The sequence below is a fragment of the Rhinatrema bivittatum genome, chromosome 8 (genome assembly GCF_901001135.1).
Source record: "Rhinatrema bivittatum chromosome 8, aRhiBiv1.1, whole genome shotgun sequence".
In the NCBI taxonomy this organism is placed as follows: Eukaryota; Metazoa; Chordata; class Amphibia; order Gymnophiona; family Rhinatrematidae; genus Rhinatrema; species Rhinatrema bivittatum.
The window spans coordinates 5,261,553-5,287,130 of record NC_042622.1 but is presented as its reverse complement, the minus strand read 5'-3'; the positions used below and the strand labels follow the sequence as shown (position 1 = coordinate 5,287,130).

General features: G+C 51.1%; 1 protein-coding gene across 1 annotated transcript in view; it reads right to left on the bottom strand.

Annotated features, from left to right (window-relative positions):
- SNPH (syntaphilin) overlaps positions 1-24,708 on the bottom strand; it is a 43,917-nt gene extending 19,209 nt beyond the window's left edge. The window contains exons 1-2 of the mRNA XM_029612773.1: positions 24,646-24,708; positions 22,932-23,108 (exon numbers count right to left, since the gene is read on the bottom strand). Coding sequence (XP_029468633.1) covers positions 22,932-23,108; positions 24,646-24,689 — 221 coding nt within the window. The 5' untranslated portion in view covers positions 24,690-24,708. The remainder of the gene's footprint in view (positions 1-22,931; positions 23,109-24,645) is intronic.
- Between the last annotated feature and the right edge of the window lie 870 nt (positions 24,709-25,578).

Here is a 25,578-nt window from a genome sequence, read left to right as displayed (position 1 = left end):
CGCCCTGTGCCAATACTCTATCACCATCCTTTCCTGAAGTAATACCCTATTACTACTGTCCCCACGCCATCCTTACTGCCCCGCCCTGGGCCAATACCCTATCACCATCCTTTCCTGCAGTAATACCCTATTACTACTGTCCCCACGCCATCCTTACTGCCCCGCCCTGGGCCAATACCCTATCACCATCCTTTCCTGCAGTAATACCCTATTACTACTGTCCCCACGCCATCCTTACTGCCCCGCCCTGGGCCAATACCCTATCACCATCCTTTCCTGCAGTAATACCCTATTACTACTGTCCCCACGCCATCCTTACTTCCCCGCCCTGGGCCAATACCCTATCACCATCCTTTCCTGCAGTAATACCCTATTACTACTGTCCCCACGCCATCCTTACTGCCCCGCCCTGGGCCAATACCCTATCACCATCCTTTCCTGCAGTAATACCCTATTACTACAGTCCCCACGCCATCCTTACTGCCCCGCCCTGGGCCAATAACCTATCACCATCCTTTCCTGTAGTAATACCCTATTACTACTGTCCCCACGCCATCCTTACTGCCCCACCCTGGGCCAATACCCTATCACCATCCTTTCCTGCAGTAATACCCTATTACTACTGTCCCCACGCCATCCTTACTGCCCCGCCCTGGGCCAATACCCTATCACCATCCTTTCCTGTAGTAATACCCTATTACTACTGTCCCCACGCCATCCTTACTGCTCCGCCCTGGGCCAATACCCTATCACCATCCTTTCCTGTAGTAATACCCTATTACTACTGTCCCCACGCCATCCTTACTGCCCCGCCCTGGGCCAATACCCTATCACCATCCTTTCCTGTAGTAATACCCTATTACTACTGTCCCCACGCCATCCTTACTGCCCCGCCCTGGGCCAATACCCTATCACCATCCTTTCCTGCAGTAATACCCTATTACTACTGTCCCCACGCCATCCTTACTGCCCCGCCCTGTGCCAATACCCTATCACCATCCTTTCCTGCAGTAATACCCTATTACTACTGTCCCCACGCCATCCTTACTGCCCCGCCCTGTGCCAATACCCTATCACCATCCTTTCCTGTAGTAATACCCTATTACTACTGTCCCCACGCCATCCTTACTGCCCCGCCCTGTGCCAATACCCTATCACCATCCTTTCCTGTAGTAATACCCTATTACTACTGTCCCCACGCCATCCTTACTGCCCCGCCCTGTGCCAATACCCTATCACCATCCTTTCCTGCAGTAATACCCTATAACTACTGTCCCCACGCCATCCTTACTGCCCCGCCCTGTGCCAATACCCTATCACCATCCTTTCCTGCAGTAATACCCTATTACTACTGTCCCCACGCCATCCTTACTGCCCCGCCCTGTGCCAATACCCTATCACCATCCTTTCCTGTAGTAATACCCTATTACTACTGTCCCCACGCCATCCTTACTGCCCCGCCCTGGGCCAATACCCTATCACCATCCTTTCCTGTAGTAATACCCTATTACTACTGTCCCCACGCCATCCTTACTGCCCCGCCCTGGGCCAATACCCTATCACCATCCTTTCCTGTAGTAATACCCTATTACTACTGTCCCCACGCCATCCTTACTGCCCCGCCCTGGGCCAATACCCTATCACCATCCTTTCCTGCAGTAATACCCTATTACTACTGTCCCCACGCCATCCTTACTGCCCCGCCCTGGGCCAATACCCTATCACCATCCCTTCCTGCAGTAATACCTTATTACTTCTGTCCCCACGCCATCCTTACTGCCCCGCCCTGTGCCAATACCCTATTACCATCCTTTCCTGCAGTAATACCCTATTACTACTGTCCCCACTCCATCCTTACTGCCCCGCCCTGGGCCAATACCCTATCACCATCCTTTCCTGCAGTAATTATTAAGTTATTAAGTTATTAAGTTATTAAGTATTTATTCTGTTGTCACACCTTGTTATTTGTAAACCGGCATGATGCGACTCCCATCGCGAATGCCGGTATATAAGAAATTTAAATAAATAAAAATAAAAATAATACCCTATTACTACTGTCCCCATGCCAATATCCTATTAGCATCCCTGCCCTTACTCTAGCGCCCTGTGTGCCCACCTCATTCTCTGGGTGAGAGCTTTTCTTAGGTCAGAGTGCTGGGTACTCTTATTACTCAGGTGTTACCTGGGCATGAGAAGGGGATGGTGGTGGTGGGGACGTTATTCAGACGAGGTTGTCTTGCCTGGACACGGGTGAGCGGTGATTGTGTTACCTATGTGTAGGGGGGGTGTGTGGTCATTATTCAGATGACGATGGTGTTATCTGGGCGAGTGAGGGCGTAAATGCTGCTACGTGGGTGTTGGAGAGGAAGTGGTGTTATCTAAGTGTTTGGGGGACCTGGGTCGTGTTCCCTGTGGACAGGGGATTTGTCAGCTAAACCGTGTGGAGGCTGAGTTGGGTACAGGGAAGCAGCGGAGAGATTCTTTCAGAAAACGAAATCTTCTCTTCCTTAATATTTTTGTTAACGTCTAGAGCTGTATACGATGGGTCAGGTATATTCTTTTATTACTTGCATATGAAGAGAAGGATGAGTAGTGGGGTTTTTGTTGTTTAGAAATGATGATGAAACTGAAGCTTGTGGCAATCAGACATAAATAATAACATAAATTACTGGTCCCTGCTGAGGAGTGAATTGAATTACCTGGGTGTGGGATTGTGCTCATTATTCTGCTGAGAGTAGAATTACCTGGGTATGGTAATTACTGAGGTGAAGGTGATGTTACCTGAACATGGTCACTACTCAGATGCGGGGGATGGTACTTGTTGGGGGTGGTATGCTGTGGTTATTACTCTGGAAAGGGTGGTGTTACCTATGCATAGAGAGTGTGGTGATAGTTCATGTTAGTGTGCTGTTACCTGGGTGTTATCTAGGTATGGCTATTAGTTAGATGAGAATAATGTTAACTCACTGAGGGTGATGCTACCTGAGCATGGTCATTAGTTAGTGTGCTGTTACCTGGGTGTTATCTAGGTATGGCTATTAGTTAGATGAGAGTGGTGCTACATGGGCATGGTCACTAGTTAGATGAATGTGGTGCTACCTGGGCATGGTCATTAGTTAGATAAATGTGGTGTTACTTGGGCATGATCATTAGTTAGATGAGAGTGGTGCTACTTAGGCATGGTATTAGTTAGATGAGAGTGGTGCTACATGGGCATGGTCACTAGTTAGATGAATGTGGTGCTACCTGGGCATGGTCATTAGATAAATGTGGTGTTACTTGGGCATGATCATTAGTTAGATGAGAGTGGTGCTACCTAGGCATGGTCATTAGTTAGATGAGAGTGGTGCTACCTGAGCATGGTCATTAGTTAGATAAATGTGGTGTTACTTGGGCATGATCATTAGTTAAATGAGAGTGGTGCTACCTAGGCATGGTCATTAGTTAGATGAGAGTAGTGTTAACTCACTGAGGGTGATGCTACCTGAGCATGGTCATTAGTTAGATGAGAGTGGTGCTACCTGGGCATGGTCATTAGTTAGATGAGAGTGGTGCTACCTGGGCATGGTCATTAGTTAGATGAGAGTGGTGCTACCTGGGCATGGTCATTAGTTAGATGAATGTGGTGCTACTTGGGCATGGTCATTAGTTAGATGAGAGTGGTGCTACCTGAGCATGGTCATTAGTTAGATGATGGTCATGTTACCTGGACATAGGATCATGTTCATGATAAGGGCAAGAATTGTGTTACCTGGGTGCGGTCATTACTCACATGAATGTGGTGTTATCTGTGCATAGAGATGTGGTCATTATTACACATGAATATAAGACCTACCATACTGAGTCAGACCAAGGGTCCATCAAGCCCAGTATCTTATTTCAAACAGTGGCCAATCCAGCTCACAAGTACCTGGAAGGATCCCAAGCTGCTTATCCTAAGAATAACCAGTGAATATCTGCAACTGCACCTTATTTATTTATTTAAATAATTTTGATATACCGATACTCAAGACTAGTGTCTTATCATACCGGTTTACATTGAAACAAGGGGTAACCAATTAACTAGGAAGATAAAGTTACAATGAACAGGAGTTTACAGAGTGGGAGAGTAGAGAGTAAACGCATACGATTAACATAATAGATTATAACGTAACTAAGTGTAGTGTAACAAAGTATAACATAGGAACTTAGACAATAGCTTAATCTTTAGGTCTATAAAACTGCAGGCACGAATGAGTGAGGAGGAGGGGGCGGATTTGTGAAAATAGAGTGCATAGCAGTGCTGTTAGTAAGGTGCTGTTAGTAGTTTATGGTTTATGGACTTTTCCTCCAGGAATTTGTCCAAACCATTTTTAAACGCAACTACACTAAAGCAGAGTTGCTTACCTGTAACAGGTGTTCTCCGAGGACTACAGGATGTTATTCCTCATACATGGGTAACAACATCAGATGGAGCCCGGCACAGAAAACTTATGTCAAAGTTTCTATAACTTTGATTGAACCTCTCTGAGCATGCTCAGTAAGCATTATTCCACGTGTCCACTCAGGGTTCTCTTTAGTCTTACAGTATAAAATTCAAGGAGAAAATAAAATAAGGAAACCAACATAATGGAAGCCCAGCTCCCAGGGGAGGCAAGCAGGTTTTGTAAGACCTGGCATCCTGCTGTACTCGGAGAACACCTGTTACAGGTAAGCAACTCTGCTTCCTCTGAGAACAAGCAGGATGGTAGTTCTCACACGTGGGTGAATCCCTAGGTACAATTGCCCCCAACATAAAATGGGACCAAATGTCAAACACAAAATTAGGTGCCAACGGGCACGGCAACTAGTTTTATTGGTAATGGGGGCAGGGGCGTAGCTTGAACACAAACAACTGGCCCTAGGTGCAAACTAGTTGGGATCTACACTCAAAACAAGTTCCGCAGGACAGATTGGCCAAACCTATTGTCTCTTCAGCCATCACTAGCCAAACAGTAATGCGATGTGAATGTGTAGAGAGAACTCCACATCGCAGCTCTGCAGATCTCCTCCATGGGAACCTCTCACAAGCGGGCCACCAACACTGCCATGGCACTGACAGAGTGAGCCTTGATATGGTCCCCAAGAGACAATACCGCCTGGGCATAACAGAAGGCGATGCCAACTGGATAGTGTCTGTTTGGCAACGGCAACACCCAACTTATTCCTATCAAAAGAAATAAAAAGTTGGGTGGGCTATAGGTTCTGTCCACTCCATATAGAAGGCTAAGGCTCTTTTGCAGTCCAAACTGTGCAGGGCTCATTTGCCTTGGTGTGAATGGAGCCTGGGAAAGAATGTTAGCAGGATGATGGACTGGTTAAGATGGAAGTCCAACACCACCTTAGGCAGGAACTTAGGGTGCGTACATAAGACCAACATGTCATGGAAAAACTTAGTTTAAGGTGGATAAACACTAAGGCCTGGAGCTTGCCTACCCTGCATGCTGAAGTGACCACCACCAAAAATATGACTTTCCAGGTCAGGAACTTCAAATCACAGAAGCACAGCAGCTCAAAGGGAGCTTTTATCAGCTGAGCTAACACCACATTGAGGTTCCAAGACAGAGCAGGAAGCGTTAGGGGAGACTTCAACTGAAGCAGGCCCCACATGAAACATACAACTATAGGCTGTATAGAGATGGGCATTCCATCTATACCACGGTGGTATGCACCAATTACATTTAGATGAACTCTAACAGCGTTGTTCTTTAAGCCAGCCTCCGATAGGGGTAGAAAGTAGTCAAGCAGTTTTTGTGAGGAGCAAGGAAAATGGATCTAGGGCCTTCTGCTCACACCACACAGAAAACCTCCTCCACTTCAGTCCACAGAACGTCCTAGTAGAAGGCTTTCTGGAAGCCACAATGACCCAAGACACATCTTCTGAGAGATTGAGCAGTTGCAATATTAACTTCTCCTCCAAGAACTTATCCAACCCTTTTTTAAACACAGCTATACTAACTGCACTAACCACATCCTCTGGCAACAAATTCCAGAGCTTTATTGTGCGTTGAGTGAAAAAGAATTTTCTCCGATTAGTCTTAAATGTGCTACTTGCTAACTTCATGGAATGCCCCCTAGTCTTTCTATTATCCGAAAGTGTAAATAACCGAGTCACATCTACTCGTTCAAGACCTCTCATGATCTTAAACACCTCTATCATATTCCCCCTCAGCCATCTCTTCTCCACGGCTGAGGGGGGAGCAGAACTGAGGAATCTTCCTGTTCCAAGGCACTGCAAAAAAAAAAAACTCACCCAGAAATTCAGGAGAAACTACTCCTGGAACACCACTCGCCAATGCTGTATTGATCTTCTCATGATCCCCCTGAACAACCGCTGGAGAAAGGGAAGCCATAGAAGGTGCCACATCCGATGGAAACAGAGCCTCCGGCAGGCTCAGAGTGGAGAAGACGCTGACAGAACTCCACTCCGCCCCCCCCCCCCCTCCGCAGACGCCTGGATTACGTCATCTCCATGCACTGCAGGTCTGAGAGAAATCAGCGATGATCAGTGCCAGTGGGAGCCGAGGATCCGGGGAACTCAGTTTGACTTCCCCAGGTGATACCGGTGCTCCCTCATCAGACATCACAATGGGCTCATTACCCCCTCAATTACTGCCGTGCCAGACGAATAAGATGTTATCAAGTGCTGACCACTAGTGAGAGAGGTGTCCGGAGGAAAGACACAAATTCTCCCTTTTCGTTTGGACGGCATTGCTGAGGTAATCATTAAGAAGCAGGAGAGCATTTGAACCTCGACTGGTTCATGCCGCCATCTTGGCCCCGTTCATCCCAGTTCACCAGTTTATGGTAATGGCTGGGTGTACTCAATTTTGAGATCCAGGGAGCATAGCCAGTCCCCTTTTTGCAAGAAAGGGATCAGGGTGCCCATGAAAACCATCTTAAACTTTTCTTTTTTGATGAACTTGTTCAAGGCCCTTAGGTCTAGGAAAGGAAGGAGTCCCCCTGTCATCTTTGTTATCAGGAAGTGCTGGGAGTAGAATCCTCACCTTCTTTGCCCTGATGGAATAGGTTCAATCACTCTGGCCATTAAGAGGGAGAAGAGCTCCGCTATTAGTATCTCCTGATGTGCTACTGGGCCCCAGAATGGGCTTGGGGGGGGGGCAATTTGGTGGGGCATTCAATAAGTTCAATCTGTACCCTTGGTGAACGATGGATAAAACCCACTGGTCCGAGGTTACACTGGGCCACCAGTTTGCAAAGAACCGTAGGCTTGTCCAACGGGCAGATCCATTGACCCGAGTATGGGTGACTGGGCTATGTTCCCTACGATCCAGTCAAAACCCCATCTCTGGGGTAGACTGAGGAGCTGGCTAGGGCTTCAGGGCTCTTTGCTGCCTGGGGCAGCCACAAGAGCCCTGATGAGACTGACAGGACCAAGGAAGTACTTCCTCAGGCAGAAGAAGGACTTCCTCAGCCCAGACCTTGATGACCTCCTAAAAAAGGAGGCCGGGTCTGGAGTGTTGACAGAGAAGTGCTAAATTGTCGCATGGTGGTCTCAGATTTGGCTACCATGTCCTTGCCCTTATCTTTGAAGAGATTCTCTCCAGTGCATGGCATATCTGCGAGTCATTCCTGCACTCTGTTCTGAGATCCGAGACCCACAGTCATACAAGGCTGTTGGCACCAATTCCCGCTGCAGAAACTCTTGATGCCGTTTTGAAAACATCATAGGTCAAGCAGACTTCGTGTTTTCCACACTCCAGGCCCTTATGCTCCAGTGACAGGAGTGTGTCTTGCTGCTGTTGAGATAGTTGCTCAGCAACATCCTGCACCTGCTTCCAGATGTCCCACATATATTGGCTATGTAGAGTTGGTAAGCGGCTATGCGAGCAATAAGCATAAGCCCCTGGAACACCTTTCTCCCAGGAGTGTCCATCTCTTTGTCATTCTTCCCTGGGGAGGCCGAGGAATGGGTCCAAGAATGCTTGGCCTTCTTGAGAGCAGATTCAACTACCACTGATTGGAGGAGCAGCTGACGCTTGTCAAATCCAAGAGCCTTCTCGATGAGATAAATCATGTCTGCCTTCCTGTTCATGGGAGGCACTGTGAGGAGTTGTTCCCATATTCTCAAAGCAACTCCACAAGGATCTCATGCACTAGGCCTGACACGATCTCCTTGGGAGGCTCCACGAACTGGCGGATATTGAGCATTTTATGCCTGGTACCTTCTTTAGTCATTAACTGAAAGTAGATTCAACCAAACAAACCCTGTGAAGAAGTCCTCCTAGTAGAGACTTCTTTCACTCTTCTAGAGGAGATGGATCTGAGGGGACACCATCAGAATTAACATCAGAGACCACAGATTAATAATCCCCCAGGGGTCATACATGCTCTCATCCCCTCTGTCATTGACTGGGGATAGGGCCCTGGGCGCTCGGCTTTTGCCCAGTGTTGCAGGCACTGATGGAACTGGATGTGGGGCTGCAGGCCCTGGTGCTCTTGCAAATCTGGGGGAGCTTCATCCTCTGAGGACCTGGCAATGACAACCAGATTACAGGAGGCAGTGGCGGTGCCCCACAGGGCATCAATACCATCCCGGGAACTGACATTGGCTGGGTCAGTAACACACCCATGAGCACATACAGGGATTCCAGCAGCGGATCAAGGAGCAACAGTGCCAGTGCAAACACCATTGATGCCATGATGTCGAGGCCACGCATCGCCTTCTTTATGGCCAGTTACACACGCATCTCCAGGTCGTCCTCGAACATCACCTATGCCAACACAGACTGGGATGGAGGAGGTGTAACCAAATCCTCTTTGGAACTGAGAGGAGGATCAGTGGATGTCATCGGGACCAATGGAGTCCATGGCACACCCCCAGCATAGATAGAGGACTGTCTCTCCTTGCCATAGGGTCGTTTTGGGGCATCATAGCAGAAGCTGGTGCAAGCCCAAGCCTCGCGCATGCACCATTAGAGATCGATGCTGATGTTTCTTCAGCTTCCCTCGATGCTCGGCACAGTACTTCCCCGGTGCCAAGGTTGATGACAAGGAACCCAACATCCTCTACCTGGAGGAACCCAAGGATGGCCAATCTCTGGTGTCACTTTCATCCAATGACATCGACGGAACCAATGGTCCACCAATGTTGATAGCTTGGTGTCCATCAGTGTGGCTTCAAGGTCCCTTGATGTTGATGCCTCTGATGCTGATGGATTGGTCTTCTCCAGCCCGAAGAAGTGCTTTATCTTGTCAAGCTGGATCTTACATCCCTTCAGGGTCATCCTGGTGCACTTGTTGTAACCCTAGACTTCATGCGATGCTCTAAGGCAGAGGACACATCTATCATGGGGGTCTGTGAATGACATAGTCCTCGTGCACCAGGAGCATCACTTAAATCCCAAAGGGGACATATTGTTATGAAATAAAAGGGATTTGAGATCAAAATGCATGATGGCAGAAGTCGATGGCTAGTGGGCATCGAATGCACTGTCACCCTGGGGGTACTGACTACGAAAAGAAACTTACCAATAAACGTTGAAAAACCTACCTAGGATGCTAACAGGAGAACCAAGGGAACCTTGCATTAACTGCACAAGGCAGTGAAGTAAAAATCGCAAAAACGTTTTTTCAAAAGTTAGCCAAAAAGTTAGAAAAGTGAGGCTTTCACTTGACCACAAGAAGAAAGGTTCAGAGGAAAAGAAAAGATTGAAGTGGACGCCGCATGACACGAGGTATAATGCATGCTCCATAAGGCTCAATCAAAGTTCTAGAAAATATAACATAGGTTTTCAAAGCCAGGCTCCATCAGATAATGTCACTCATGTGTGAGAGGACTGTCATCCTACTTGTTCTCGTAGAATAGTTTTAACCACAACCTCTGGCAATGAATTCCAGAGCTTAATTATGCAAGAGTAAAAAAATATCTTCTCTTTTTAGTTTTAAATGTATTACCAGTAACTTCAATGTGTGTCCCCTGGTCTTTGTACTTTTAGAAAGAGCAAACAACTGATTAATGTTTACTCAGTCCATTCCATTCATAATTTTATAAACCTCTATCATATCTCCCCTCAGCCGTCTATTCTCCAAAGGATAATATTACCTGGGCATAGGGTTGTAGTTATTAGATATGTCAAGGTGCTATTCCCTGGGAGTGGTCACTACTCAGATGAATCTGGCCTATGCATAGAGTTGTGGTCATTATTCAGGCAGGGATAGTGTTACCTGTGTGTACTGTTGTGATTATTAGTCATGTGAGGGTGCTGTTGTCTGGGTATGGTCATTACTCAGATGAGTATGCTGTTACCTGGTAATAGGGATGTTCATTAATCAGGCACTGCTGGTGTTAACTAGACATTGAGGGTGTGGTCATTCCTGAGATGAAAGTGGTATTATCAGGGTAGGGTCATTCCTCAAGTGGGAGTGGTAGTACCTGGGTGTGGTCATTCCTCAGGTGGCGGTGGTGCTACCTGGGTGTGGTCATTCCTCAGGTGGAGGTAGTATTCCCAGAGTGTGGTCATTGCTCAGCTGTGGGAGGTGTTACCTGAGTGTGTTCATTGCTCAGAAGAGGATGGTGCTACATGGATGTGGTCATTCCTCAGGTTAGAGTGATGCTACCTGCATGTGGACATTCCTTAGGTGAGGATGGTGCTTCCTGGGTGTTGTGAATTAGCTGTTTTAGTGGACCCTTGGGCCTGCTTGTGGGAGACTGGGGAGAGATGGACTATAGTCTCTGCTTGAGGGCAGGCCAGGAGGCCGATACCAGGCAGGCGATGGACGGTGAGCTTCACCCAGGAAGCTGGTACTCCCTCGGGAGGAGCCCGTAGGAGCCCGGCTGCTGGGACTTAGGAGATCACGGAAGCTGGAACTGAAGCAGGCAGGCAAGGGTCCAGAATCAGGCAGGAACTGAAGCAGGACAAGTACAGGATCCAAGCTGGAACTGAAGCAGGACAGGTTACTGGAACCAGGCAAGCACTGAAGCAGGACAGGTACAGGATCCAAGCTGGAACTGAGGCAGGACAGGTTACTGGAACCAGGCAAGCACTGAAGCAGGACAGGTACAGGATCCAAGCTGGAACTGAGGCAGGACAGGTTACTGGAACCAGGCAAGCACTGAAGCAGGACAGGTACAGGATCCAAGCTGGAACTGAGGCAGGACAGGTTACTGGAACCAGGCAAGCACTGAAGCAGGACAGGTACAGGATCCAAGCTGGAACTGAAGCAGGACAGGTACTGGAACCAAGCTGGAACTGAAGCAGGACAGGTACTGGATCCAAGCTGGAACTGAAGCAGGACAGGTTACTGGAACCAGGCAAGCACTGAAGCAGGACAGGTACTGGATCCAAGCTGGAACTGAGGCAGGACAGGTACTGGAACCAGGCAAGCACTGAAGCAGGACAGGTACTGGATCCAAGCTGGAACTGAAGCAGGACAGGTACTGGAACCAGGCAAGCACTGAAGCAGGACAGGTACAGGATCCAAGCTGGAACTGAAGCAGGACAGGTACTGGATCCAAGCTGGAACTGAAGCAGGACAGGTACTGGATCCAAGCTGGAACTGAAGCAGGACAGGTACTGGAACCAGGCAAGCACTGAAGCAGGACAGGTACAGGATCCAAGCTGGAACTGAAGCAGGACAGGTACTGGATCCAAGCTGGAACTGAAGCAGGACAGGTACTGGATCCAAGCTGGAACTGAAGCAGGACAGGTACTGGAACCAGGCAAGCACTGAAGCAGGACAGGTACAGGATCCAAGCTGGAACTGAAGCAGGACAGGTACTGGATCCAAGCTGGAACTGAAGCAGGACAGGTTACTGGAACCAAGCTGGAACTGAAGCAGGACAGGTTACTGGAACCAAGCAGAAACAAAGGCAGGACTTGGACACAGAAGCGTAGCAAGTCTTTAGGCAGTTGCTAACGCAATAGCACACTCCGGGGATCGGAGCAACTGGGAACTGCAAGGAAACCCGCTGCAAGGCAAAGTTCTGGGCTCTGCGGCGGCCTTACATAGGCCGCAGCATCTGACGTCAGGGGTAAGGCGGAGGCTTCAGTGGCGGGAAAAGGCCTTCAGAAGTGCGGCTCCTGCGCGCGCGCCTAAGGAAATGGTGTCCAGGAAGGGTTTCTCGGCGGCGTCCCCCCTGTGGGGATGCCGAGAAACAGGCCGCAGGCTCTCAGAGGCGGAACGGGACCAAGGAGGTAAGGGCTGGGTCGCGACCAGGACCGCAACAGTACCTCCCCTCTTACGCCCCCTCTTAGCAGGTCCGGGTTTACCTGGGTGGTCTTGATGGAATGTCTTCAACAACTCTTTAACAAGAATGTTGCGGGCAGGCTCCCATGTGTTATCTTCAGGTCCACAGCCTTCCCAGGCAATTAGATACTCCCACCTGCATTGATGGAACCTTACATCAAGGACCTCCCGGACTTGATAGGTGGTATCTCTTGGCACGGAAGGATCTGGAGCATCAGGAGCCCAGGGATGGTACCTGGAAAGAATGAGAGGCTTCAAGAGTGACACTTGGAAGACGTTGTGCACATGCATCGAGGAGGGTAGGCGCAAGCGATAGGAAACAGCCCCTACACGCTCAGCAATACGGAATGGTCCACAGAATTTGTGGGCGAGTCTGCGGGATGGAATCCGAAGTTGCAAATTCTTTGTACTCAGCCACACGCGGTCTCCAGGGAGGTAGACTGGCGCTGGCTGGCGATGGCTGTCTGCCCATTTTTTGGCGGACCGGGCAGCTTCTGCCATCTTTCTTTGGATGGGCTTCCATAGAGCGAGTAACTGGTGGGCGGAAAGCTGCACTGCAGGCAGCGCACTAGGCTCGGGTGAAGGCAAGGGTGGCCGCAGCTGTTTCCCATAAACTGCTAGGAAGGGAGAGCTTCCTGTGGCGGAATGTGTGTGGTTGTTGTAAGAAAACTCTGCCCATGGGAGTACCTTGGCCCAATCATCTTGTTTTTCATTTACGAAGGATCGTAGGAAGGTTTTTAAGGTCCGGTTTGTTCTTTCTGTCTGCCCATTGCTTTGGGGATGAAAGGCAGATGAGAGACTCAGTTGTATATTGAAGCGCTTGCATAAAGCCTTCCAATAGCGGGTGGTGAATTGTGGACCTCGGTCAGACACTATGTCTTGAGGGAGACCATGGAGTCGAAACACATGTTGGTTGAACAGATTAGCCAGGTCAGGAGCTGAAGGCAATTTTGACAAAGGGACAAAATGCGCCATTTTGGAGAACCAGCCCACTATTACCCAGATGACCGTGTTCCCGGCGGATGCTGGGAGGTCCACCACAAAGTCCATGGAGATATGCATCCACGGCTCTACTGGAATGGGCAAGGGTTGTAGCAGTCCTCTTGGTTTCCCGACAAGTGGTTTCTGTAGTGCGCAGGTGGGGCAAGAGTCCACGAAGAGACGAACATCTTGCCTTACCGTCGGCCACCAATAGTACCGGTTAAGAAGATCCAAAGTCGCGGCGCGACCCGCAAGACCCCCGGGGAGGGATTCATGGGCCCAAAGTAGCACGGCCCTTCAGGAGCGGCGTGGGACGATGACCTTTTCTTCGGCAGAGACAGAGGTGGCAGCAAGACACACATTTTTGGGATCTAAAATGTACTGAGGCGTCTCCGGAGTCTCTTCAACCTCTGTGGACCATGACAGGACATCTGTGCGTATGTTCTTTGAGTCAGGACGATATCGCAGTGTAAAATCAAACCGGTCAAAGAACAAGGACCACCGAGCTTGCCTCGGGTTCAGACGCTGGGCTTGGCGTAGGAATGATAGGTTCTTATGGTCCATGTAAATGGTGAAGGGATGGTTGGCTCCCTCCAACCACTGTCTCCATTCTTCCAGGGCAAGTTTTACGGCGAGGAGTTCTTTGTCCCCTATAGAGTAATTACTCTCGGCCGGGGAAAACTTCCGTGAGTAGTAAGAACACGGGAGAAGTTGTCCTGTGTCGGAGTGTTGGCTCAAAACTGCTCCGACTGCCCAGTTCGAGGCGTTGACCTCCACTACGAATGGTTGACTGGGGTCAGGGTGGCGGAGGCATGTGTCTAGTAGGAAGGAATTTTTAAGGTCCTCGAAGGCTTGGCAGGCTTGGTCAGGCCAGTCCGTCATATCGGCTCCTTTCCGGGTGAGGGCAGTCAGGGGAGCCACAATACGAGAGTACCCAGGGATAAAGTGCCTATAGAAGTTGGCAAAGCCGAGGAAGCGTTGTAATGCCTTGAGGCCCCTCGGCCATGGCCAGTTCCTGATTGCAGCGACTTTCTCCGGGTCCATCTGGAAGCCATCTGCCGAGACAATATAACCCAGGAACGGCAGGGAAGTTTTTTCGAAACTGCATTTCTCAAGTTTAGCATACAGGCTGTGCTCCCTGAGTATTTGGAGCACCTGGCGGACATGGTGGCGATGCATAGGCAGGTCACGGGAGTAAATCAGGACGTCGTCGAGGTAGACGATCACACAGGTGTTGAGTAGATCCTGTAGCACCTCGTTCATCAGGTGCTGGAAGACCGCTGGGACATTACAAAGGCCGAAGGGCATTACGAGATACTTGTAATGCCCATTCCTGGTGTTAAACGCAGTCTTCCATTCATCTCCGGGGCGGATTCTAACCAAATTGTAGGCCCCGCGTAGGTCCAGTTTGGTGAAGACTCTCGGGCCTTGGAGCCTATCAAGTAGCTCCGGGATTAGTGGGAATGGGTAGTGGTCCCGCTTTGTAATCGCGTTGAGTCCTCGGTAGTTGATACAGGGCCTCAGGGAGCCATTTTTCTTGCTAACAAAAAAGAAGCCCGCCCCGGCGGGCTATTTTGACGGGCGAATGAACCCTTTCGCCAGGTTCTCTGTAACATACTCGGACATTGCTCGAGTCTCGGGCAAGGACAAGGGATACATCCTACCTCGAGGAGGCATGGTTCCGGGCAGCAAGTCAATAGCACAGTCGTACGGACGGTGCTGCGGGAGAATCTCTGCTTTAGCCTTCGAGAAGACGTCGGTAAAGTCCTCATAAGGAGCTGGAGGTCCTAGGGCAGAGTGCAGAAACAGGAATACTGGAGGCTTAGGTACCTTCATACAGTGAGTGAGGCAATAGGGACTCCACTTGATGATCTGCAGCGTATCCCACTAGATTATAGGCAAGTGCTTCTGGAGCCACGGCAGCCCTAGCACCACGGGGTGGACAGCCTTTTCTAGGACCAGAAAGGCTATCTCCTCTGAGTGGATCGCCCCAGTGCGGACAGTGATGGGCACCGTGGATGTCACAAAAAGACCTGGAAGGAGCGTTCCCAGAATGGAGGTAATTCGAAGCGGAACCTCTCGTTTCTGTGTCGGGATCCGCAGCTGAGAGACCAAGTATTGCTGGATAAAGTTACCCCCGGCTCCGGAATCCAGGAAGGTGAGGGTTTCCAAAGACCCTCCAGGAAATTCCAAGGTAATAGGTATAGTGCTTTGAGGAGCTGTAGTACAACCTAGGAGGAGCTCCTCCCGACCTCCTAGGTTCTGGAGTTTTCCACACGCTCCTGGCAGCGTGCCAAAAGTGGCCTTTCTGCCCGCAGTACAGGCACAGGCCCATCGAGCAGCGACGTTGTCTCTCCTCGGTGGAGAGTGGAGCACGTCCCAACTGCATAGGTTCAGAGGTGGGAACATCAGGACGGGCAGGCCTCGGAAGAGATGGCGGGCGTGAAGAACCATGGGCAGGACTGACCCTCGTTGTGCGTAACTCTCGGGCTCGCTGTTGCAGACGGCGGTCGATCCGAGCAGCCATGTCGATGAGCGCATTAAGATCCCTGGCGGCGATCTCGTCTTTGATGCGCCCAGACAATCCTTCCAAGAAGATCGCCTTGAGGCTGCTGTCTTGCCAGCCTACTTCCTGAGCAAGAGTTCTAAAGTCCATTGCGTAGTCCGCTAGAGAACGGGATCCTTGGCGAAGCTGTAGCAACTCAGAGGTAGCCGAGGCCTGGCGGGCCAGTTCGTCAAAAGGCTTGACGAAAGTTGGAGACAAACTGGTGCAAGTCCTCCAGGGAGGAGTTATTACGCTCCAAAAGGGGAGAGGCCCACACCAGGGCCTTCCCATCAAGCAATGAGAGGATGTACACTACTTTAATGGAGTCCGTAGGGAACTGTCGAGGCAACAGGGAGAAGCGTACAAAACACTGGTTTAGGAACCCTCGGCAGGTCCTATTATCTCCAGCGTAGCGAGCGGGTGCCGGCAGCTGAGTCACAGGTGAGGCTGCGTCCACAGCAGCTGAAGGGCGAGTTTCGCTGGCATCCATTCGGGCGGCCAGTTGCCCAACGGAACCGACCAGGACATCCAGGTATTGCTGCTGCTGTTGTAGCTGCAGCGCCAACCCAGGAAGATCCTGGGGTCCTGGTACCTCGGCTGAGTCCATGGCCTTGCAATCTGTTGTGAATTAGCTGTTTTAGTGGACCCTTGGGCCGGCCTGCGGGAGACTGGGGAGAGATGGACTATAGTCTCTGTTTGAGGGCAGGCCGGGAGGCCGATACCAGGCAGGCGATGGATGGTGAGCTTCACCCAGGAAGCTGGTACTCCCCCAGGAGGAGCCCGTAGGAGCCCAGCCGCTCGGGACTTAGGGGATTCACCCTGGAAGCCGGAGCTCCCCCGGAAGGAGCCCGGCCACTGGGACTTAGGAGATCACGGAAGCTGGAACTGAAGCAGGCAGGCAGGGATCCGGAATCAGGCAGGAACTGAAGCAGGACAGGTACTGGATCCAAGCTGGAACTGAGGCAGGACAGGTTACTGGAGCTAGGCAAGCACTGAAGCAGGACAGATACTGGAACCAAGCTGGAACTGAAGCAGGACAGGTTACTGGAACCAGGCAAGCACTGAAGCAGGACAGGTTACTGGAACCAGACAAGCACTGAAGCAGGACAGGTACAGGATCCAAGCTGGAACTGAAGCAGGACAGGTTACTGGAGCTAGGCAAGCACTGAAACAGGACAGGTACTGGAACCAAGCTGGAACTGAAGCAGGACAAGTTACTGGAACCAAGCTGGAACTGAAGTAGGATAGGTTACTGGAACCAGGCAAGCACTGAAGCAGGACAGGTACTGGAACCAAGCTGGAACTGAAGCAGGACAGGTACTGGAACCAGGCAAGCACTGAAGCAGAGCAGGTACTGGAACCAAGCTGGAACTGAAGCAAGACAAGTTACTGGAACCAGGCAAGCACTGAAGCAGGACAGGTACTGGATCTAAGCTGGAACTGAGGCAGGACAGGTACTGGAACCAGGCAAGCACTGAAGCAGAGCAGGTACTGGAACCAAGCTGGAACTGAAGCAAGACAAGTTACTGGAACCAGGCAAGCACTGAAGCAGGACAGGTACAGGATCCAAGCTGGAACTGAGGCAGGACAGGTACTGGAACCAGGCAAGCACTGAAGCAGGACAGGTACTGGATCCAAGCTGGAACTGAAGCAAGACAAGTTACTGGAACCAGGCAAGCACCGAAGCAGAGCAGGTACTGGAACCAAGCTGGAACTGAAGCAGGACAAGTACTGGAACCAGGCAAGCACTGAAGCGGGACAGGTACTGGATCCAAGCTGGAACTGAAGCAGGACAGGTACTGGAACCAGGCAAGCACTGAAGCAGGACAGGTACTGGAACCAAGCTGGAACTGTAGCAGGACAGGTACTGGAACCAGGCAAGCACTAAAGCAGGACAGGTACTGAATCCAAGCTGGAACTGAAGCAGGACAGGTTACTGGAGCTAGGCAAGCACTGAAGCAGGACAGGTTACTGGAACCAAGCTGGAACTGAAGCAGGACAGGTACTGGAACCAGGCAAGCACTGAAGCGGGACAGGTACTGGATCCAAGCTGGAACTGAAGCAGGACAGGTTACTGGAGCTAGGCAAGCACTGAAGCAGGACAGGTTACTGGAGCTAGGCAAGCACTGAAGCAGGACAGGTTACTGGAACCAAGCTGGAACTGAAGCAGGACAGGTACTGGAACCAGGCAAGCACTGAAGCGGGACAGGTACTGGATCCAAGCTGGAACTGAAGCAGGACAGGTACTGGATCCAAGCTGGAACTGAAGCAGGACAGGTTACTGGAACCAGGCAAGCACTGAAGCAGGACAGGTACTGGAACCAAGCTGGAACTGAAGCAGGACAGGTACTGGATCCAAGCTGGAACTGAAGCAGGACAGGTACTGGAACCAGGCAGAAACAAAGACAGGACTTGGACACAGAAGCGTACTGGATCCAAGCTGGAACTGAAGCAGGACAGGTACTGGAACCAGGCAGAAACAAAGACAGGACTTGGACACAGAAGCGTAGCAAGTCTTAGGCAGGAATGGAGCTGCTAACGCAATAGCACGATCTGGGGCTTGGAGCAACTGGGAACCACAAGGAACCCCGATGCAAGGCAAAGTTCTGGGCTCTGCGGCGGCCTTACATAGGCCGCGGCGTCTGACGTCAGGGGTAAGGCGGAGCCTTCAGTGGCGGGAAAAGGCCTTCATAAGCGAGGCTGCTGCTGCGCGCGTGTGCGTGCCTAAGGAAATGGCGTCCAGGAAGGGTTTCTCGGTGGCGTCTTCCCCGTGGGGATGCCGCGAAACAGGCCGCAGGCTCTCAGAGGCGGAATGGGACCAAGGAGGTAAGGGCCGGGTCGCGACCGTCGTGACCGGGACCGCAACACTGTGTGTGCTCATTACTCAGGTGGGGATGGTGCTGAGTGTGGTTATTACTCAGGTGGAGGTAATACTACCTGGGTGTGGTCATTCCTCCAGTGGGGATGGTGCTACCTGGGTGAAGTCATTGCATAGGTGGGGGAGGTGTTATCTGGGTGTGGACATTCCTCAGGTGAGGATGGTGCTTCCTGGGTGTGGTCATTACTCAGACGGGGATGGTGTTGCCTGGCTTTGATCATTTCTTAGGTGAGAGTGGTGCTACCTGGGTGTGGTCATTCCTCAGGTGGGAATGGTGCTACCTGGGTGTGATCATTACTCAGGTGGAGGTAGTATTCCCAGAGTGTGGTCATTGCTCAGATGGGGATGGTGTTGCCTGGCTTTGGTCATTTCTTAGGTGAGGGTGGTCCTACCTGAGTGTGGTCATTACTCAGGTGGAGGTAGTACTACCAGAGTGTGGTCATTACTCGAGTGGGGTTGTGTTGCTTGGGTGTGGTCATTACTCAGGTGGGTGTGGTGTTACCTGGGTGTGGTCATTTCTCAGGTGGGGATGGTGCTACCTGGGTGTGATCATTCCTCAGACGAGAGTTGTGCTACCTGAGTGTGGTCATTACTCAGGTGGAGGTTTTACTACCAGAGTGTGGTCATTACTCAGGTGTGGTTGTGTTACCTGGGGGTGGTAAATGCTCAGGTGGTGGTAGTACTACCAGAGTATGGTCATTCCTCCAGTGGGGATAGTGCTACTTGGGTGTGGTCATTGCTCAGACGAGGGTGGTGCTACCTGAGTGTGGTCATTGCTCAGGTGGATGTAGTACTACCAGAGTATGGTACTTCCTCCGGTGGGGATGGTGTTTCCTGGGTGTGGTAAATGCTCAGGTGGGGGTGGAGTTACCTGGGTGTGGTCATTCCTCAGCCAAGTGTGGTGCTACCTGAGTGTGATCATTGCTCAGGTGGAGGTAGTACTACCAGAGTGTGGTCATTACACAGGTGGGTGTGGTGTTACCTGGGTGTTGTCATTACTCAAGTGGGTGTGGTGTTACCTGGGTGTGGTCATTGGTCAGATGGGGGTGGTGTTGCCTGGCTGTGGTTATTTCTTAGGTGAGAGTGGTGCTACCTGGGTGTGGTCATTCCTCATGTGGGGATGGTGCTACCTGGGTGTGGTCATTGCTCACATGGGGGTGGAATTACCTGGGTGTGGTCATTCCTCAGGCAAGGGTGGTGCTACATGGGTGTGGTCATTGCATAGGTGGGGGAGGTGTTACCTGGGTGTGGTCATTCCTCAAGTTAGAGTGATGCTACCTGCATGTGGACATTCCTCAGGTGAGTATAGTGCTTCCTGGGTTTGGTCATTACTCAGGTGGGTGTGGTGTTACCTGGATGTGGTCATTGGTCAGATGGGGATGGTGTTGCCTGGCTGTGGTCTTTTCTTAGGTGAGAGTGGATCTAGGCGTCATAGTGGATAACACACAAGAAAGAGATCTAGGCATCATAGTGGATAACACATTGAAATCGTCGGCTCAGTGTGCTGTGGCAGTCAAAAAAGCAAACAGAATGTTGGGAATTATTAGGAAGGGAATGGTGAATAAAACGGAAAATGTCATAATGCCTCTGTATCGCTCCATGGTGAGACCACACCTTGAATACTGTGTACAGTTCTGGTCACCGCATCTCAAAAAAGATATAATTGCGATGGAGAAGGTACAGAGAAGGGCTACCAAAATGATATGGGGAATGGAACAGCTACCCTATGAGGAAAGACTAAAGAGGTTAGGACTTTTCAGCTTGGAGAAGAGACGGCTGAGGGGGGATATGATAGAGGTGTTTAAAATCATGAGAGGTCTAGAATGGGTAGATGTGAATCGGTTATTTACTCTTTCGGATAGTAGAAAGACTAGGGGGCACTCCATGAAGTTAGCATGGGGCACATTTAAAACTAATCGGAGAAAGTTCTTTTTCACTCAACGCACAATTAAGCTCTGGAATTTGTTGCCAGAGGATGAGGTTAGTGCAGTTAGTATAGCTGGGTTTAAAAAAGGATTGGATAAGTTCTTGGAGGAGAAGTCCATTACCTGCTATTAAGTTCACTTAGAGAAAAGCCACTGCCATTAGCAATGGTTACATGGAATAGACTTAGTTTTTGGGTACTTGCCAGGTTCTTATGGCCTGGATTGGCCACTGTTGGAAACAGGATGCTGGGCTTGATGGGGCCTTGGTCTGACCCAGTATGGCATGTTCTTATGTTCTTATATTCTTACTTGGGTGTGGTCATTCCTCAGGTGGGGTTGGTGCTACCTGGGTATGATCATTCCTCAGGCAAGGGTGGTGCTAGTATGGTCATTACTCAGGTGGAGGTAGTACTACCAGAGTGTGGTCATTCCTCAGGTGGGGTTGTGTTACCTGGGTGTGGTCATTGCTCATGTGGGGGTGGAATTACCTGGGTGTGGTCATTCCTCAGGCAAGGGTGGTGCTACCTGCGTGTGGTCATTTCTCAGGCAAAGGTGGTGCTACCTGGGTGTGGTTGTTCCTCAGGTGAGCTTGGTGCTACCTGAGTGTGGTCATTGCTCAGGTGGAGGTAGTACTACCAGAGTATGGTCATTCGTCCGGTGGGGATGGTGCTACCTGGGTGTGGTCATTGCTCAGGTGGGGGTGGAGTTATCTGGGTGTGGTCATTCCTCTGGTGGGGGTAGAGTTACCTGGGTGTGGTCATTCCACAGGTGAGGGTGGTGCTACCTGAGTGTGGTCATTGCTCAGGTGGAGGTAGTACTACCAGAGTATGGTCATTCCTCCAGTGGGGGTGGAGTTACCTGGGCGTGGTCATTCCTGTGGTGGGGGTTTGTGCTACCTGGGTGTGGTCATTCCTCTGGTGGGGGTGGAGTTACCTGGGTGTGGTCATTCCACAGGTGAGGGTGGTGCTACCTGAGTGTGGTCATTGCTCAGGTGGAGGTAGTACTACCAGAGTATGGTCATTCCTCCAGTGGGGGTGGAGTTACCTGGGTGTGGTCATTCCTGTGGTGGGGTTTGTGCTACCTGGGTGTGGTCATTCCTCTGGTGGGGGTGGAGTTACCTGGGTGTGGTCATTCCACAGGTGAGGGTGGTGCTACCTGAGTGTGGTCATTGCTCAGGTGGATGTAGTACTACCAGAGTATGGTCATTCCTTCAGTGGGGATGGTGTTACCTAGGTGTGGTCATTCCTGTGGTGGGGTTGGTGTTACCTGAGTGTGGTCATTGCTCAGGTGGGGTGGAGTTACCTGGGTGTGGTCATTGCTCAGGCGAGGGTGGTGTTACCTGGGTGTGGTCATTCCTCAGGTGAGGGTGGAGTTACCTGGGTGTGGTCATTCCAGTGGTGGGGTTGGTATTACCTGGGTGTGGTCATTCCTCAGGTGAGGGTGGTGCTACCTGAGTGTGGTCATTGCTCAGGTGGAGGTGGTAGTACCTGGGTGTGGTCATTCCTCAGGTGAGCTTGGTGCTACCTGAGTGTGGTCATTGCTCAGGTGAAGGTAGTACAACAGAGTATGGTCATTCGCCCGGTGGGGATGGTGCTACCTGGGTGTGGTCATTGCTCAGGTGAGGGTGGTGCTACCTGAGTGTGGTCATTGCTCAGGTGGAGGTAGTACTACGAGAGTATGGTCATTCCTCCAGTGGGGATGGTGTTACCTGGGTGTGGTCACTCCTCTGGTGGGGATGGTGTTACCTGGGTGTGGTCACTCCTCTGGTGGGGATGGTGTTACCTGGGTGTGGTCATTCCAGTGGTGGGGATGGTGTTACCTGGGTGTGGTCACTCCTCTGGTGGGGGTGGAGTTACCTGGGTGTGGTCATTCCTCAGGTGAGGGTGGTGCTACCTGAGTGTGGTCATTGCTCAGGTGGAGGTAGTACTACGAGAGTATGGTCATTCCTCCAGTGGGGATGGTGTTACCTGGGTGTGGTCACTCCTCTGGTGGGGATGGTGTTACCTGAGTGTGGTCACTCCTCTGGTGGGGATGGTGTTACCTGGGTGTGGTCATTCCTCAGGTGAGGGTGGTGCTACCTGAGTGTGGTCATTGCTCAGGTGGAGGTAGTACTACGAGAGTATGGTCATTCCTCCAGTGGGGATGGTGTTACCTGGGTGTGGTCACTCCTCTGGTGGGGATGGTGTTACCTGGGTGTGGTCACTCCTCCAGTGGGGATGGTGTTACCTGGGTGTGGTCACTCCTCTGGTGGGGATGGTGTTACCTGGGTGTGGTCACTCCTCTGGTGGGGATGGTGTTACCTGAGTGTGGTCACTCCTCTGGTGGGGATGGTGTTACCTGGGTGTGGTCATTCCTCAGGCGAGGGTGGTGTTACCTGGGTGTGGGGCTGCTGTCGCTGCCCTTGCAGGAGCCAGAGTTGCTGCTGGAGCTCAGAGAAGACGTGCCATAGGTGTCTCTCACTGTCACGGGTGGGGAGGGCCGCCTGCAGGCAGGGAGAAGAGCCTGTTTCTCAGATGCAGATGGTGATGACGACTTAAAGATTGAGGACAACCTGTTCCTTCCATAAAATGACCAAGTAACCAAAAACACAAAAAAGTACAAAATAAAAGCAGACACACATCCTCCTCTCCAACACTGAATAGCAGGAATAAAGCAGTGCAGACAAATTCTCGGGGCTGTACAGCTTCACCCCAAAGCAGAGGAAGCCCATCCTTCCTTCCCACAAACACTGAGCAGAGGCGGGCACCGCTGGCAGATTGTGCCCTCTCTCTCTCCATGTAAATCTGAATCTGAATGGGCATTGCAGGGGGGTGTGGGAAGCTGCCCTGTGAGGGGTTTTTCCCCATGAACTCTTATAATTATTTAAAACATGTTAAAGGAATCCTGCAGTTCCCTTGGGTTGGCTCTGCACCCGAGCACAGGAAAAGAAACAGGAGGGAGGCAGCTAGGGACCCCCTGTCCGACAGCGTGACTGTGAAGGAAAAGGCGCTGGTAGAGGAGGGGATTTGCACTGTAGCCCTGGGAGCTCTCTGGCTAACCGTCAGCACTGTGTGCGGTAGGGGTGTGCATTCGTTTTGAACTTATATGTAAAACGCTACTTTTTTTTTTTTTTTTAACTTAAAAAAGTGATGAGGCGAAAACGATCGGATTTCCAACTTATTCAACATAGCTATGCTGAATACGTTGGAAATCGCGATCGTTGATCCTAAATAAAAATTTAAACCCCTCACCCTCCTTAATCCCCCCCCCAAGACTTACCAAAACTCCCTGGTGGTCCAGCGGGGAGTCAGGAAGCCATTATTCTATTCCTTTGCGAGGAGCACGTGACGTCCGCGTCACGTCGGAGTGATGCAGCCGTCACGTGGTCCACCGCGGTTCCGCTCCCGGACCCCTCCTTGGACACAAACGGAACTTTTGGCCAGCTTGGGGAGGTCAGGAGGCCCCCCCAAGCTGGCCAAAAGTTCCGTTTGTGTCCAAGGAGGGGTCCGGGAGCGGAACCGCGGTGGACCACGTGACGGCCGCGTCATCGATGTGACGCGGCCGTCACATGCTCCTCGCAAAGGAATAGAGGAATGGCTTCCTGACTCCCCGCTGGACCACCAGGGAGTTTTGGTAAGTCTTGGGGGGGGATTAAGGAGGGTGAGGGGTTTAAATTTTTATTTAGGGAACCGGTGCACATATGGACATAGACTCAACTTATGGAATTCTCCATATGTCCATATTGACCGAAATTGACCCCCCTTTTCGACTTATGGACTTATGAACATAAACTTTTTGTCTGCACATCCCTAGTGTGCAGCCTTGTGGAAGATCTGGGTTCAGTTCTCAGAACTGGCTGAGGCCAGGTGTGCTGCAGAAGCAGCGCTCACATCCCCTGATGGGGCTGGGAAGGACTCCCTCGTGGCTGGGCTTAGGGCACGATTGCAAGATTCTAGGGAGAGCCCTGGTGTGTGGCCCCTGGCCAAGGACCACTCTTGCACTGACTGGGCTTAGCGAGGAGAAGTTGTGAATCAGGGCTCATTGTGATTCAGCTGAAAATGTAAAGGAGCCGGGCCAGCTGAGGGTTGCAGCCCCCTCTGGAGTCTCACCTTCGAGAGGCAGTAGATGGTCTTCGATTACCAGGCAAGGACATGACAGTGCTGTGCCTCGTCAGTACCAGGAGCGGAAGAGCAATCCTGCTTAGAAAGAGAAAAAGGAGGAACATGAGAAAGCAGCTTGCAGGCCTGAGAAAAGGGAGGAGCACAAGATGCGAATTAAAGCAGCCCAAGGAACAGAACCAGGGATGCCAGGACTGAAATCTGACCACTGTGGCCAAGTCACAAACTTAGGGCTCCATTCACGAAGCAGAACGGGAGAAAACCCTTAGACTGAGAGCTCCCTGGGAACAGGGGAAACCCTGCACAGCCTGAAACATAAGTACGCAAGAAAATAAATTGCCAACGCAAGCCCCAGAGAGACTGGCTACTCTCCCTTCCTGTCCTCTTCACAAACTGGACGCAGAGACTTCGCAGGGGCTGTGATGTGAACTTTCCTCCTCTGTTCCCTGAAACTGAACGGACAGGCTTTCTGTTCCAGCCCCAGCAGTCTGAGCTGGATTTGAAGGGGGTGACCTGTAGCTGCAAGGTGCTGCAGTGCTGTCACAATCTCTCTGGCCACATCCAAGGAACTTCCTTCCAGTCACTGCCTGCAGATCTAGTTCAAAAGCAGAGACAGGCAACAGTGCTCCTAAAGTCTCCAGAGGCAGCCCCAGGGAGCTCAATAGCAGCAGCAAAGAGACAAGACACTGAGAGCACCCCAACTCCATCCCACAGCCCAGATATCATATGAGAAAAGAGCCCTGCAGACATCAGGTGAGGAGTCAGCACCCCAACTCCACCCCAGCAGCCCAGATATCATATGAGAAAAGAGCACCCCCAGACATCAAGTGAGGAGTCAGCACCCCAACTCCACCCCATATCCCAGATGTCATAGGAGAAAAGAGCACCCCCAGACACCAAGTGAGAAGTCAGCACCCCAACTCC